The 16946-nt window shown below is 39.3% G+C and overlaps 1 protein-coding gene across 1 annotated transcript in view; it reads left to right on the plus strand.

Moving 5' to 3' along the window:
- The first annotated feature begins 3660 nt into the window (after window positions 1-3660).
- The window catches only part of LOC127441884 (collagen alpha-1(XI) chain-like), a 116417-nt gene continuing 103131 nt past the window's right edge, over window positions 3661-16946 (plus strand). The window contains exons 1-2 of the mRNA XM_051699427.1: window positions 3661-4043; window positions 15677-15841. Of these exons, the coding sequence (XP_051555387.1) occupies window positions 3929-4043; window positions 15677-15841 (280 nt within the window). The 5' untranslated portion in view covers window positions 3661-3928. The remainder of the gene's footprint in view (window positions 4044-15676; window positions 15842-16946) is intronic.

Genomic DNA, 16946 nt, shown 5'->3' on the forward strand with positions numbered 1-16946 from the left:
CACTGGGGAAACGCATTGCTGTAATTAATGTAGAGCCTTGCTGTGAACACATGCAGAGAATCTGGCGATAATTATGCAATTCACACTGATTTATCGCAAGCCATTTCTCGTTGAATATTTTGTCATGCTTTTCATTTCTCATCAGCTAAGCATGTGAGATTTATAGTACATTTGTTTGTACACTGTGCTGTCTCTTTGTGCTACAAATCATGATAAGGACAGCAGCACTATTGTATGTAATTCAAAGGCAAAATATTCAAAACAAATGGCTTAGAGCATTTACGTGAGGACAACACGTAATAAAACTTCAGTGAAAACTGTGCTAATAAAGAACATGCAGAGACACTCAAACCACAGCTACACTCTTGTGACGAAGCACCATTAGATTTGTTTCGCTTTTTGTTTTCATTTTCAACTTTTATATTGTTTATTAAATACTGTATATTATCTCTGAAACATACATAAATAAATGTTCTTTATACCTAACTTAATAGATTCATTGATTTAAACTATTGCTTTCTACAAGTATCAGTGTGAATAATAAAACACATGCAGTAACAACATGAGACAACATCAAGTAATTGAAGCACATTAAGTGGTAAAAGGTAAAAACAAATAGACATATAGTAAAATAAATAAAATAAAACATCACTTGCACAAGCTTTGAATGAAAGCCTGGTACCACTGGAATTTGGAAACAAGGGTCTTGGCTCCTGTAATATCTGTGTGATATGTTTGTCACTGTCTTTTCTACTCTGTGATATTATGCCTGCTCCAAGTACTGTATTACATATTTTAAAGAATTAAATTTTCTAAATCAATGCAGTGCCACAGAGATTACCGCTGTAATCAATTCATGATGTGATTCAGTCGTGGTTTTAAGACATTGTAACATTTCCATGGGAGGCTCAATAGAGGCACCTGTGTACAATGAGATTAATCAGATTTCAATGTAAAATACTTTGCAGTCATTACTGTACCATACCATACAATGCATTACTGTAAGCAGGGCTTTGTCCTTCATTTGAAGATCAAACATGAGTTCATATGAATGCACCATATCTTTAGAGATTGACTGTGTTAAAGTCACAACATATGATAACCACATACAGTAGATTTGACCACTTTAAATAAATAAAGGAATTGTATTAAGCCAATGGCTACTTTTTAGCAATAAAATGCATCCTCAAACTAAAGCACATTCCAGAGTATTGTGGTTGAGTTAGTCTTCCAATAGCTAACCGCACTGTTTTACTGTAACTTCTGCATATCTCACTTGAACAGTTTGAAGCTAATTTCAGAAAACTGTAAATTTATTAACCCTTTTGATCTCTCTCAAACAGCAATGATACTGCAGCAGCAAGATGAAACTGTGGTCTTGTCTCAAACCTTTGACTATCACGCCAAGATAAAAGTCAAGACGAAACCTCAAAAGCAAAAATGTAAGCAATGACTCAGAACAAGAAACTTTGAGGTCAAGATCTGACCAAAATCTAAAGGCATAAAGCCTGTAGCAGCAAAGCAGTTCAAGACCAAAGTATAATGTGTGTCCTGAGGCAAGGGCAAAATATTTAGTTGACTCAAGTCTCAAAACTTCTGCTGGGACAACATATAAATTAACTTCAAATGCTTTTGAAGAGCAAACATCTAAAATGTCTGGCATGAGAGCGCACTTCTTTTTGGTTAAATCTGAACTGTAAGTTCAGTAACAAGCCAAACAAATTGAAAGGTTCAACAAAAGTGAAGTTCATTCACTTGCAATGGCTCAGATGCTTACAATAGAATAATTACAGTATACAATGCAGGGTATAACTTGGATGTATATGCTTTGATTGCTCAATCACATGGTTTATAGAAAAGAGTGATACAAATGTAGATCCTGCTGAAAACTGAATTAAAAACAAAACATAGAAATATTTAGAGCTCCATATTTTCTTTTTACTCTGGAAGTCTTCAGCTTGTCCCAGCATTGGGTCAGTGTATGCTTTTGGTTCTGCTGCATTTTTTCTGTGAATGAAGTTTTTGGCAAGAGAGCTGACTTGTGGCAAATCTTTGGGGGTCTTTCTGAGTATGCAAAAAGATGTTTAACTGAAGAAAACAGAAGGAAATGGGAAAAGGGAGGGAAAGCATAAATTAGTAGGCTGAGAAATTACACAATTAGCATTTACGAACTTTGAAGGTTAAAGTTTGGGTACTTTGTAAATGTTTTATGCACCTGAAAACAAGATCGAACAGTATGGCATTGGTAGTATTGTGGGAAAGTAGCCTACTACATGCTGAATAAGGTATAGTGTTAATATGAAACGGGATTCTTTCCACGTTCCCTCTCATTACTTTAAGTAGCAAAGTTTTAAGCATGATAAATGTAATATATTGTGCTTAACATTTACATTTAACTTTATACATATTTGTATATTCTCATTTTAGTTTCCTTTTTACCATATGGCATTTTGCCCACTCAACAATTTCCACAATTGTTGGAACCCTGGTCATGCTTTTCTCCCCTCCCTTGCATGATGTCTTATCTGTGATTGAATAGCTTCTCATTTTTTGCAGTATTTTGACAGCAGTTAGAAAGATATACTGTGTGAAGCCATCTCTATGTTTTGGTCAGTTTTATTGATTCTCTCTGCATTCTCAAAAAGAATTTGCATGGGCCCAGTTTACACATAATGATGGCAAATGTGTTCTGAATTTCAGTGAAAATGACTGCTATTATGCTGTCAATTATTCCTCTAAACATCATACTGTGGAGGAAGGGACTGACTGCAGGAATATATAGCTACCACCTGTCCTTCTGTTGAGTCCAATGACTTTTTAGGATTAATTATTTTCAGACCTCTGCGGCACAACTCTTAAGAGAATTTTTCTGAGTATCTGGAAGAAATTCCAACTTGGCCATAGAGTCTCAGCTGTATTTCTCATTCATAGTGATGCTATCTTTTCTGGCTTTCAATACTTCTTGAGGAATTTTAAATGGGCTACTTCAGGCCAACATAGGCAAAAAAGAGTTGGCCTCTTTAAAAGAACATTTTCTTAACTGAACAGACTACAATTCTACCTGAAACTGCCATCACATCTAGTTAAGTTTAAATAGTGTCATTCCTCTCATATATACGTATACACAAAATGCTGTTTCACTAAGTCTGAAGGTGAAATAATACAGACAGAACAAAGAATACACTTGAAAACAAACAAAAAAATTCGAAACAATAAATATAATACCCATATTGCCAAATGAAAACCAATACAATTAATAAGAGACAAGTTCACTAGTAATTCTGAGCAAAAGATCATATTAATAATAATAATAGCCTAATATTATATAATCATAATCATCTTCTTCTTTATAATTGTCATCATCATCATCATCTTGATCAAAAATAAAGTGTAATGCTGTGAAAAATATAGTCCTTAGTCCTAGCACTGCAATAGTCAAAACAAGATGCAGGATGATAATCCAGGGGATAGATGTGAATCTCTCTTCCATTAAACTGGTGTCCCATCACCATCATCTCCATGTTGCATGATCCCTCATAAGAGTGGGTACACCTATGCGCTGAATTTTCAGGGAACAGTGTAAAACTTTTGAAGCTCTCATCAAAATAATGGGCGGACCTTTCCAAGACTGCTGATTTACCCGTGTTAATTTCTTTTTCCTCACGGATCAGGTTTAGTCCACATGTCCAACCCTCCTAAAGACTTTAGCTCTTCGGAGAACTAACGGGTTTCCTTTTTTTCACGAGAGCCCGTTTACCTTCAGTCTGAGTCTACTGGGCGTAGGGAGTGAGGAGTTTGTTCACGACCAAACCAATTGATTTTTACGCTCATGGCAGTGCAGAAAACATAAATAACAATAATCTGGACTGTGGAAGGGAACGGATTTGAAAATAAGACGCCCGTTTAAACACAGCTGAGGGCGCCGGTCATGGATAAGGATAAGGAAAGGTGGTCCACAAGATGGAAAACGAAAAAGTGGAACTCCGTTATAGCTGCATTCATCAGTTTAACTTTTGTCCTACATGCAGCAGATGTGAGAGCAGGTAAGGAAAATGTGTTAAACTGAGACAGGAGAGCATCGTCGCCAGCTTTCCAGTGATACCAACCTTCAATACCATGTGATTAGCGTCTCAAAACCTACTTTTGATCATTTTGCGCATCATAGGCGCGTTCCTAACTAAATAATAATAATAAAAAAGGCAATGTGGGCATTATGATGGGCATCTAAGTTCTGAGACACAGCAATAAAGTACATTAGAAATTGTTGAGTATGGGGACATCAGCAACTTTGGCATCAGTAAATTCCGCCAGCGCACTTCATTGGTATCTACAGCATGCATACACAATATTTCATGTTTATTAATATGGACTGGAAACTGGAAATTGACGGAAGAGGCGTCGTGTGTTGTATAGCGTTTACCAAGACAAAAAAAAAAAAAAAAAAAAAAAAAATCCCCTTAAGTGAGTAAAGGTGTGCATTTGCAGGTAGCAGAGTTATATGTTATATAGCCTATTTCAGAAAACTACATTTTGTGTTTTGTATTGTGTTTTATTGTTATTGTAGTGTGTGTGTGTGTGTGTGTGTGTGTGTGTGTGTGTGTGTGTGTGTGTGTGTGTGTGTGTGTTTTACTTAACGATGTTGCACTAATATGATACTTAATATCAACAAACTGTTTATTTAAATGCCCCTCACCTACATCACTGGATAAATCGTTTCTAATATGAGTTTATTTTGCAAAAGCTACAGTAATTTAACAAATATGTATTTAAATGGTTTGCAGCAGTTACAGTCTCACAATCTTCCGGAACTGTAGTGGAAACCATTATATTTGACCTGCTGATGAGGCACCATTCTGCTTATATTGGAATCTGCACTCGCACCTCAGTGAGGCACTCTTGTGTCTAGAGTAAGATTGGGACTTTTTATTGCTCAGGCGAAAGACACCCTTTCTCCACATTATATAGTTCCTACCCATTTTATGGTTAGTCATCTGCAAAATCGTCTGCTTGAAGGAATAGGCAAAAATTCAGCCATTATATGCCTCAGCCTCACCTTAATGGTGATCACAAATGGAAAATTATTTTCATACATGCTTGTCTTTCTAGTAAGCTTACAAAGTGCTGGTATATACTGTAAGCAAATTCAGAAATGGACATTAATTTGTAAAGTTATGCCAAATGCTTTAAATGCTGATGGCCATTTCAGATATGTAACATATCTTTCAAAATGGCTGCCTGATAATGACTTTACCACATTGCTCTTCGGCAGGCCATAGTTTGAAACTGGGGTGGTTTGAAAGCTAGCTTTTACATTTTTTGGTTAATAATAACAATTTTGACCACAACTACATGGCATGCGGGAAAGCAATGCTTTGGCCCTTGCTCTTTGGATTGTTTATTTGAATTGGTAGCCATATTGGATATCTTTTACATTAGTTCAAAAAGTTCAAGTGAGATTGGCCACTCCTGCTAGGTTATCCAGTTATGGAACCAGTAAGGATGCCTGAAAGTCCATGGTCATGTGATCCTGACATCGCACCAAAGCTAGAACAGGATCTTTTTTTGCATTTGTGGTGTGTGACATAAGGTGTTTTCCTAATTGCATTTTTGCACCCTTGAAGGGCACTGCGAGAATGCCACTCGAAGTGTCGTTCCAAATGAAAGTAAGAAAATGTATCTTTTCAGGAAGAGCCCTTCCACAAGACTGTTAGCGAAGGGTACATTAATACAATGATGCCATGTTCCCTTCAGAGTGCCCACATCAAAAGCTCTGTCCTTTGGAGTGAGTAGTGCATAGTGATGATCGCTTTCGACTGGAATTTGCCCTAGTGTGGACTGTTGTCAGCTGCTGAGAGATTTTATTGATTGTTATGATTTTTCTTTCATTGTTGTGCCTTGAAAGTGCATTTCATGTGAATTTGACAGCATTTTGAATTCTGACCTTTCTGCCAGATTTCTTCAAACATTTTAGCTATTTCAGAGGCAGAATTACCCAGAAGAATGCTGCCGAAAGCACCATGGGACACATAAGATAAATTCTTTTACATTTTGCTCATAAATTCTAAAATTTTGCTACCAGAAGTCTGCCTTGTCATTATCCATGACACTGGCATTCCCCAGGGAGCATAACAGGAATACAGGTAAAATAAAATCAAACAGTTGTATTCAAACACTTTCATTAAGAGTATTGTGTCTTATTTGCTGCCTTAAGCCATTTTGGATGACACTTTTTTAAGAGCTTCTGGGGGGGGGGGTGCTGTGGCTGCCAATTCTCCACATCTGGAATATATGAGGCCTTTAGGTATGCAGTAATTCTGAGAGGCATTCTGAAGAGCACAAAGAAACTTTTAGTTAGAGTTTAGAAAAGAAAAAAACAGTACCAGAGAATTTTCGAAAAACTTATAGGAGTTACACTTTTAAGGATTCGGATGCCTATTAGTCAGGCATTTTGCTTGATCTCATTCAGAATGATAAAGCAGAAAGCTGCTCTTTGTTTTGTCAGTGGGGGATACACTGAATGGAAACTCTCCACTGAATGATCTGACAAAGCACATTAAGACCTCACCGCATCATTAAACTCACAAGCATGCTCAAGGATGTAGACTTACTGAGTTATATTGTGTGCAGCTGTTTTAATGTTATCAAGGAAATTAAAGGGGTATTTCTTCCCCCAAAAAATGAAATTTCTGTCATCAGCATTTACTCACCCTCATGTTTTTGTCATGAATTTTAGAAACTGACAGCCTCAGTCACCATCTTTTTTCCCCCTATACAATGAAAGTGAATGGTGATTGATTCTGTCACTTACTACCATTCTGCCTAACATTTCCTTTTTTTTTTCCCATGGAAGAACTTACCCTTTAAGCTGTTTAAGCTAAATATTCCAGATTTTCTGTTATAAAAATAAAGATACATCTTTACATTAAATCATACATCAAACAAAAAACATATAGAATACTTAAAATATAATTTGAGTGTAAATATAATGCCTGTGCCTAGTTTCAATAAGTTAGGTGTTGCTTGGTGGTACATTGAGAAGTTTTTTGCAAGCTGTGCCATGCTGACACCATAATGTGTTCAGCATGCTCAGTATCCCTAAAAAAGCACATATGTGGAACAGGAACTACTGGATCAGCACTTCCTGCATTCTCCTGCCATATGGTTAAAGACAATAATGGCAAAAAGAGCTGTCACATGTTACCCCCATACTTTTGCAGATTTGCCTTTTTAAACATACATTTGCAGGATATGGAACAGTAAGAACTTTCAGAATTTTTTAAAGGGAAAATATCTGAATGGTTTTTACTTCAAAACCAAAATATAACCATTCCAAGTCTCCCCACAAAAATATCTTCATTTTTCCTTAGCAATAGAATGTAATAGTAAATAATCCAGAGGTTCTTGGTGCTTCATTCTTTTCATCAGCTATGTTAAATTTATGTTGTCTGTGATAAATCGCTAGTTCTCTTCATGAAGGAGGAAGCGGGAACCGGGTAAACAATCGAACATGAGTTTATTTTTCTCACACTTTTCAGTGTTAACATAAAGCTTTGCTTTTCAGCATAACACAACACACACATCCACACTGCTGCATGCGTGTCTCTCTCTCTCCCCTCCGGCGGTCTGGATTGCCCTTTTATCCCTCTCCACTCTCACTGCAAACACAAAACAGATGTTAGAGGTGATTTCCCACAGGTGTCAGTCATTACCATTTTGTCTCTCCCAGCCTCGCTCTCTGCAAACATCTCGCGGCCATGTTTTTTCACGGGACATGGGAGTTAAGGGGATCTGCCAATACTCCTTTGTCAAATCCAGTGTCAAATAAAAGTGAGCCGCGCCTAACCGATCGAGCAGTTCATCAATCCGAGGCATTGGGTATGCATCAAATTTAGACACTGCATTGACTTTTCTATAATCCACACAGAACCGGACTGAGCCATCACTCTTTGGACCCAGCACCACCAGGCTAACCCAGTCACAGTGGGATTCTTCTATTACCCCCATATCTAGCATGGCCTTTAATTCTTCCCAAACCTCTTTTTTTTGTATTTGGGTAATCGGTAGGGACGACTGCATACCACTACCCCTGGGGTCATTTTGATATGGTGCTCTATGAGATTCATATGACCGGGAAGAGGCGAGAACATGTCGGAGAATTCTCCTTGCAACCTGGCAACCTCCGTGACTTGTGACGGTGAGAGGTGGTCTCTGCAAATGACTGGGGTGACTCAATCGGTGGCTTTTAAATTCACCTCTGGTCAGAGCTCCTCCCTCTGTCGCCAAAGTCATGGGGACCACCTCTCTGCACGGTTTTAGAAAATTAAGGTGGTAAATCTGATGTGCTCCACCTCTATCCGTTCGTTTAACCTCATAATTGATTTCCCAGACTCGCTGTGTGACCTCAAAGGGCCCTTGCCACTTGGTGAGTAATTTAGAGCTTGATGTGGGGAGTAATACAAGGACTTTATCTCCCGGTGCAAATTCCCATAGCCCAATAGTCTCCTGTGTTAAAGAGCCCATATTATGCTAATTTACAGGTTCATAATTTTATTTTGGGGGTCTACTAGAATAGGTTTACATGCTTTAATGTTTAAAAAACAAAAAATGTTCTCATAATGCTCTTCATACTCTGGCTGAAATGCTCTGATTAACCTCCTGTCTCTTTAAATCCTCCCTTTCCAAACAGACCAGTCTGCTCTAATTGGTCAGCTGGCCTAGTCTGTTGTGATTGGTCAGCCGTGTAGAGCGTGCGTCGGAAATTTAGCGCCCCTTACCATAACCAGCCCCTGAGTTTCAGCTCACGAGGCTTTGTGAGCAGTTCTGTAAACACTATAGTAACTATGGTAACAGTGGCAATGGTTTTTGCCATACCAACTCTAACCCGAGTCCGATAATGAATGAAATAATGAAAGTTTGGAAGAACAAGCTGATTGACCCGAACCACCTTTGCAAGTAAAAATCCCAAAAAGCATAATAGGGCCTCTTTAATTGCCCCAGTGTGTGGAGTTTTGCTCTCAGGTCAAGAACGTATTGAATTTCACTTTTGCTGTTCAAAGGTCCCTCCTCCCAGTTTTCCCATAGGACGTCAAGCACGCCGTGCGGTCGATGCCCATACAATAATTTGAATGGGGAGAACTCCGTGGAGGCTTGTGGGACCTCTCATACTGCAAATAATAGGGGTTTGAGCCACTTGTACCAGTTTCGAGCATCTTCATGCACAAACTTACATATCATATTCTTTAGTGTCTGATTCAATACATGCTGAGATGTTACACAGAAGCATTGCTTCCGGATATCGCGTTGTGTAGTCCACCAGAACCAACACAAAGCAATGCCCATGTGCCGTCTGCTCTAATGGCCTGACGAGGTCCATGCCAATTCTTTCGAAGGAGACCTCGATCGATGGAAGGGGGTGCAATGGCGCTTTTGAGGTGGCCTTGGGATTCACCAACTGATATTCATGGCATGCCGCACACCACCTGCGAACATCCCCGCGAAGGCCTGGCCAATAGAAACGGGCCATCAGACTGTCTAGTGTTTTTCCCTGCCCTAAGTGACCCACCATCAGATTATAATGAGCCATCTGGAATAACATTTCCCGATGGCTCTTCGGTACTAACAATTGGGTTGTATCCTCCTTTGTCTGAGCGTCCTGCGTCACTCAATACAACCGATCCTCAATAATTGAAAAATAAGGATATGTGAGTGCAACATCTGGCTGGAGGCATTGACCATCAAAAATTTTCACTTGATATAAGGTGTGCTTAAGGTTCTTATCTCACGTCTGCTCCAGAGGGAAATCCCCAGCATGGAATCCTCTAAGGGCTGGGGAAGAGGAGACTTCCCACTCCCTTACATCATCCTGAAGTGGAGCTGACATAGACGGCCCTGGCTGTGCCTCCCCAACCAGCGAGTCACATACCACACGCTGATACGCTTTGTTGCAGGACCCATCCACACACATTCCCTTTATAAGGTAGTAAATGCCGGCCAATTCTTTCCCAAGGTTAGTGGATGGGTGACGCGGGAATTAACCGCAGCCTCTACACTATGTTTTTGTTCCCAAAATTGAATAGTGACCGTCACTACAGGGTAATTTTGGATATCCCCATGCACACACCTTACCTTCACCCAGTGGCTTGTATCCAAAGCCTCGGATTTAACCAAGCTTTGGTGAATGGAGCTTTGATTACAACCTGAGTCCACCATGTCTCCACCTCCATCGTGGGGCATCGGTACTGGAAATGCCCCGGTTCGCCACAGCTCCCGTAGACCGGCTGCGGATTCACCAGCTTGTGGGGGAAAGCAAAGAGTGTTAGGGGAAACCGGTGGGATGAACGGCCCACGGGACCGGGGAACCGGGTTTGAGGTAGGAATTCCCCATTTCAGGGGAACAGGAACAGGATATGGGGAAGGTGGTGAGAAGAGAGAGAGAAGAACAGGGCTCGCTGGCCCCCAAATACACAGCCATATGGTCCTCAGCCAGACGAACCGCCCCATCCAGCGACGCTGATCGTGGCACTAGACCCACACAGCTGTCCCTTTTGGTAGCCGGGCAATGAATACCACCAGATTGAGTATCTCATCTGTGTCACGATCTTCAGCCAACAGCCACCTTTGGCAGGTGTCACAGAGCTGTCAAGCAAATGCGAATGTGTGGCCGAGCTTGCCAAGCGTCAGCGAGCGGAAGTGTTGCAGTTGTTTCTCTGGGCTTCGGCCGAACTGTTGCAGGATGGCTTTCTTCAGATCTTCGTACACCAGGAGGTTGGCTGCAGGAAGTGTTTGGGCCACGAGTTGGGCTTCCCCAGACAACAGCAGCAGTAGGCGGACCACCCACTGGTGCTCGGCCACTTCCAGGCTGCGGCCGTATGCTCGATGAGCTTGATAAAAGCCTCCGGGTCATCCTGAGGTCACATCTTGGTCATGGTGTCGTGCGGCATGGCCATGGGTGGGTCCAGGGTCGTGGCTGAAGACCCCTTGGTGTACCAAACTCCGTAACACCTGCCGGTCCTCTGCTTGAGCCTGGAAGAGCTCCTGGAACCGCTGCTCCTGTTCCATATGCAGCTCAAGCAGAGACTGATGTTGGGCTTGGTGGATGCTGGCGAGGGTCTTGAACACTTCGGCCAGTGGCGAGGACTCCATGATGGCATTTTCTTCCTCCTAATCCCGGGTTTCGGCACCACTGTGATAAATCACTAGTTCTCTTCGTGAAGGAGGAAGCGGGAACTGGGTAAACAATCGAGCATGAGTTTATTTTTCTCACACTTTTCAGTGTTAAGATAAAGCTTTGCTTTTCCGCATAACACAACACACACATCCACACTGCTGCGTGCATCTCTCTCTCTCCCCTCCAGTGGTCTGGATTGCCCTTTTATCCCTCTCCATTCTCACTGCAAACACAAAACAGCTGTTAGAGGTGATTTCCCACAGGTGTCAATCCTCACCGTATTGTCCCTCCTGGCCTCGCTCTCTGAAAACGTTGCTCGGCCACGCCCCCATCACCACATTGTCATAAATGAAAATCACAACAACATATAAAGAGGACAGTCATGTAGAATTAAGAGCAAAGGTCAAAGGGAATCACTCATGGTGATTTGGATGACATGGTTAAAATTGTCGTTTATCATAGGGTTAATTTTTATTCTGCCCTTATAATAAAAATGCCATTAAATGTGGCTGTGATGACCAAATGTCTGTGTGTATTTTCCCCAGAGTCTATTTTTAACAAATGCAGCTCCTCACCCTGCATATTTATAAAAGCTTAGCTGCTTTTATTGTGCCTCATAATGCACAGGGTTATAGGTCTGATCTATCACAAGTTTAAAAAAGACGTTAGTATAATTCTTCTAAAGTGCTTTCCCAGGCTTAGTTGAGTGGGACAGGGTGGAAAATGAGGCCTTTTGTGATGTCAAACCATACAAAAAAAAAAAAACAATTTTTTTGAAAACTCTTTTGAAATCCGCTCAAGAGTAATGAGTCCTAGCATTAAGTAATTCTTGGATTTATGATTTATTGTTTTAAGTGCTTTGAAAGAGATACTTCCTGTCTGCTGCCTGACCAGCAGACAAATATGTCCAGTTGACCTGACTCTAAAGTGTTTGTAGTCTCTGGTGGTGGGGGAGTCAAAATAGGAGTATTTATGTGCTAGTCATCCATTCAGCCTCTGTTCCTGTTCCCTTAAAAGTAAGTAACCCAGCTGATACTCTGAAGATCCTTATCTCCCTGACCTTTTGTATCTGCCCATTTATCAGTCTCGAGTGGAGGCGGAACTCTTCCTTTTCTCAGCATCACAGACAAAGCCTACAAGGCTCAAGTGGAGCAATAAATCAGTGCGACATTGCAGTGTTGCTCAGAGTCCACTTAACAGGACCAGCCTCTGAATTGCCATATTAATCGTATTGTAAATCTCTCAGCCTGTTTAAGCATTAGCATAGACTTGTTAAGGATCATTAGAAATGGGTCATTTGTGGGGTGCTGGGTGAGCAAAACCAGAACATTTCTTATATTACATTGGGAGTAGGGCTGGGAGATATATCGAATATTAATGATATAATCAAGATAATTTTGCTGACGATGTAAAATTGACCAATATCATGAATATTGCAATGATTTTAATGTGCTTTCATTTGGCCATTAAGTTACATAAAAAGTCAATTTCATGATCCTTAAGGGCTGCACAATTAATCAAAACAACATCAGAATGGTGAGTTGGTCATATGTGATTAATAATCCACAAAAGGCTGTGATTTAAAAACAGATAGACATGGCATGCGTGTGATTCAGAACAAACCGGTGACGCGCTGATCGGTGTGCATGTGCATGGAGGCGCTCTCAGATCAGTTCGCGTGCATTGTGAAATCAAAGGAATGCAGGTTCAAGCACTCGTGCAATTCCAAACACTAGTAACCGCTACGAGATATTATACAAATCTACAAATGCAGCACCGTATAACAGAAAAGGAGTATTTTGTAAACTGTCAAATACACATTGCCTTGCTGTGTCAAATAAAAGCTCCTTGCACTTTTGGTGTCAAAATAAAAGCCCCAGGTGAAGGTAAAGTAAATAGGACAGAAATAAATTACTTTTATGTAACGCAAATCTAATAATAAGAATAATGATAATTCAGCATTATATTATATTAATAAACCTGACGTGTCCCACAGTAATAATTTAGTATTATGCAATGTTCAAGTCAGTGAAGTAGCTTTGCACACCTTGTTCATTCCCAAAAATGGATTAGTAAAACATTTGAAGGTAAATAATGCTTTTTATTAAGCTATGTATCACTGTATATGAAATATAAATATAAAAAGCATATCAGTGAAAATGATTGAATTTAATTCTCCCTTAGGTTTATTTAATGAAAAACTAATTATTATATTTTAATTGAATGTCTTTAAAATATTGAATCTACTTGGCTGCAATGGCTGTTTGGATGAAATTATGGTTCTTCTGATAAAAAAAAAAAAAAAACCAATTCTAGCCATTTTAGAGCAAATACATAATTATCGAGATACATCGAATATCGTCAATAGGCTGAAAAATATCAAGATATAATTTTTTTAAGACATACCGCCCAGCCCTAATTGGGAGTAGCAGCATGATAAAGTATACTTCCTGACATATTAACTAACTGTAGATCAGTGGAGTTGAGCTGCTTGTAAAGTTTGGGTCTTGCTGAGCTGCCATAACGGTAGAGGAGTGTTGACCACCATCAGTGACTTTTACACCTGGAATGTTTAGCTTTGTGGATGGGTCCACCTACAGGAAGGCCAATTATCCCTACTGGATACTTCTTAACATCTTTACTGCTGTGCTGCACAGGTTTCTCATAAAAGTACAATTGCTTCATTGACAGTTACAACAGACGTGCAGTTGCAGGGAATTGGAAACGATAAAACCGTCAGTAAGCATTGGTGTTATTGAAAAATGACACAACAAGGGGAAAGTTTATGGGTTTTTGATTGTTCATGTTCAAATCAAAAGACATCATGATGTGGCTCATAAATGTCCTCACTTGTTGGTGGATAATTGACTCTGTAGATATACTGGCTCCACACAGTGTTACTAACTGAGGTAATCACTCAAGGCAGAGTAAGGACAAGTAAGCTCTGTTTCTTGAGGGAGAGAAGTCTAATTGAGGTTAACGATACTGTCTCACAATTTTCAGACTTGATATTGCAACACAATTACATTATAACCCAAATGTACTTGGAGGCAATTGTGAAAAGCAAATGTCACAGTATTATACCAAAATCTATTATCAGTCAACATCATATCCAAGAATTTCCTCAATATACAGTAGTAATTTCATTGCTTTAGACTTTGGCCTCATTTAGCATTATATCTATCCATTTGCTAACAAAATTATTGCCATCAGTTGAATAAACTAAATAAACTAATGGAAATAACTGGACAAATATTGTTTTGGTTCGATGTAGTGAAGCTAAGGATGCTAATAAAAGCTCTTTTCACACTGAGCTTAAAAGGAATATTTCAGGTTCAATTAAGTCAGCTCAATCGCTAGTATTTGTGGCATAACTTTGATTACCACAAAAAAATGCAAAAATCTGGGTTCCAGTGAGGCACATACAATGGAAGTGAATGGGGCCAATCCGTAAACCAGTATAGCCACAAGACATAAACAATATGCATGTTTACATGATTTTAGTGTGATAAGATCACGTACAAACCTTTTTTGTGTAAAGTTATAGCGATTTTACAACTTCATTGCCATGACGATGTAATGTCAACAAACCCTGAATCCCTAAAATGATTGTTAAAATTATGATTTAAACAACTTTACAGCCCAAAAAATACGTGAGTTTTAACAAAAGAATTAATGTAAGTACTTTTTTAAAATTATAAGCTTCACTTTTCTGCCTTTAAACCCTCCAAAAATGTATCCCCTTTGTAAGTGCCTTACTGTAACCTTGATTTTTGCTTTTTTCAAGAACAGGAGGGATGAGTCGAAAAAAAATTTTTTTAGTAATCAACATTATGCCACAAATGCTGTCGATTGAGCTTAACTTGTTATGAACCCAGAAAATTCCTTTTTACCCTGGGTTATCATATTCGTCCAATCATTTTTATCAACCTCACAAATATGCAAATAAGATTGTTAACCCAGGGTTTAAAATATACAGTGTGAAACATCGAAACATGAATACCCAGGATTAATTTTTAACCCAGGTACAGTTTGAACAGTGTGAAACATGAAACAAGATAATCCAGGATTTCATTTACCCAGGGTTAAGAATGACCCTGGGCTAAAGCTGAAGTATGTCACTTTTTCATTGTTAAAATAATATCTCGTATCTCAGCTTAATATGCAGGGACAACTATAAGTAAGCCATTCATAGAATAATTATAAAAATCCCTGTGTTTGTTTGGAGCGAACCGCTTAGACCCACCCCCAACAACGTAACTCAACCAATGGCGTGAGTTGGGGCGGGGCTATCTGACTGTTCGAAGAACAGCAGATGATGGGTGTATTCGGAAAGCTGTTTTGAAACATTGTTTATTTTTGCAATTCTATTTGGTGGCGCTAGTTTAGCAGAAATTACATACTAAAGCTTTAACAATCTGAAATGTGAAAAGCCTTAAAATTTGCTTACTTATGATGTTAAAAACTGACAAACACCATTATGATAACATCCAATGTTCTACCTCTCAGCTGAACCAGTGGATGTGCTCAAGATCTTAGACTTTAAAAGTTCACCTGAAGGAGTGAAGAAAACGCAAGGCTTTTGTACCATCCGGAGAGGATCCAAACCAGATGTTGCCTACCGAGTGGACAAACGGGCTCAACTCAGCACCCCAACAAAACAGCTCTTCCCAGGTGAGTTTGCATGAATTGTGCTAATCCTTGTACTCTCTGACCATAAATCAACTCTAGATGTTGTGAATTAGTTTTCTCTCACAGACATTTTAAGTTGTTTCTTACTTCTCTTAATTCATTTAACAGGAAGTGCACAATGTAGCTACCTCAGTTACATGCATTTGGACTGTTTACAGTGCTAGAAGTCTGATGCCCAGACCTTGATGAGTGAAATAAAGCCATATTTATTGTTTCAGGAAAGAGCTCATTAAGGGAAACAGAAATCTCTTTGATCGTTTTTTTCCCTGCATTGGCTACTGTTTTGAGCAGTGTTATGCTTGCTGATTCATCCACGACTTGTAAAGCAAATAATAAGTGAAAAGATTAAACTACTGCTAAGTGTTTGGAAGGGCTTAGCCTTGTAGGCAAGAATGTTGTCTGTGGCATAACACAAGATGCAGATCGATACATACAGTATTTGTATGACTATATTGACATGGAAACACTAATCATTGAAGGTAAAAACATCCAATGGGTCAAATTAATTTGTAAAGTTTTACCTCAAATGATAGTCCATGGTTAAGACTATTCCAATGCATAGTATAGATGTAAGAATAGGATGTTGAAGTCTTTAATTATTTGCTCAACATACACATTTAGTAAGTTGAGTCCTAACTTGGACCTTTTAGTCTGTGATTGTTGGGTATCTTCCAAATTGGGCAGACTGCTAAGGCTACTGAGGCACAAAATAGCAGGAGATTAAATTAACAATTCGTTTTCTATGATTTTTGGCTGAAATACATTTGCCTCCAAACATTATGGTTTAAGGACTGGAAATTTCATTTAAATAGTATGTTTACAGAAAGAAATCTCTTTCAAGGATGGCAAAGAGAACAACTTTTCACTGGCTTGTCACTCTGAAGATCAGGCTGTAGTTTGAGCTGTAGTTCCACGCCAGTGCTTATGCAGCCTGTTTATTTTTAATTCTGTTATTTCAACTGACGCCTTGTAAACTTAATGTGCTAGCACAGAAGACAAACTGTTTTAAACTTATTTAAACCATGCCCTACAAAGGATGTTGGGGAGATATTGTTGTAATAAGGAAATTGTATATTCCAAGGGACAG

Source organism: Myxocyprinus asiaticus, chromosome 6 (genome assembly GCF_019703515.2).
Source record: "Myxocyprinus asiaticus isolate MX2 ecotype Aquarium Trade chromosome 6, UBuf_Myxa_2, whole genome shotgun sequence".
Lineage (NCBI taxonomy): Eukaryota > Metazoa > Chordata > Actinopteri > Cypriniformes > Catostomidae > Myxocyprinus > Myxocyprinus asiaticus.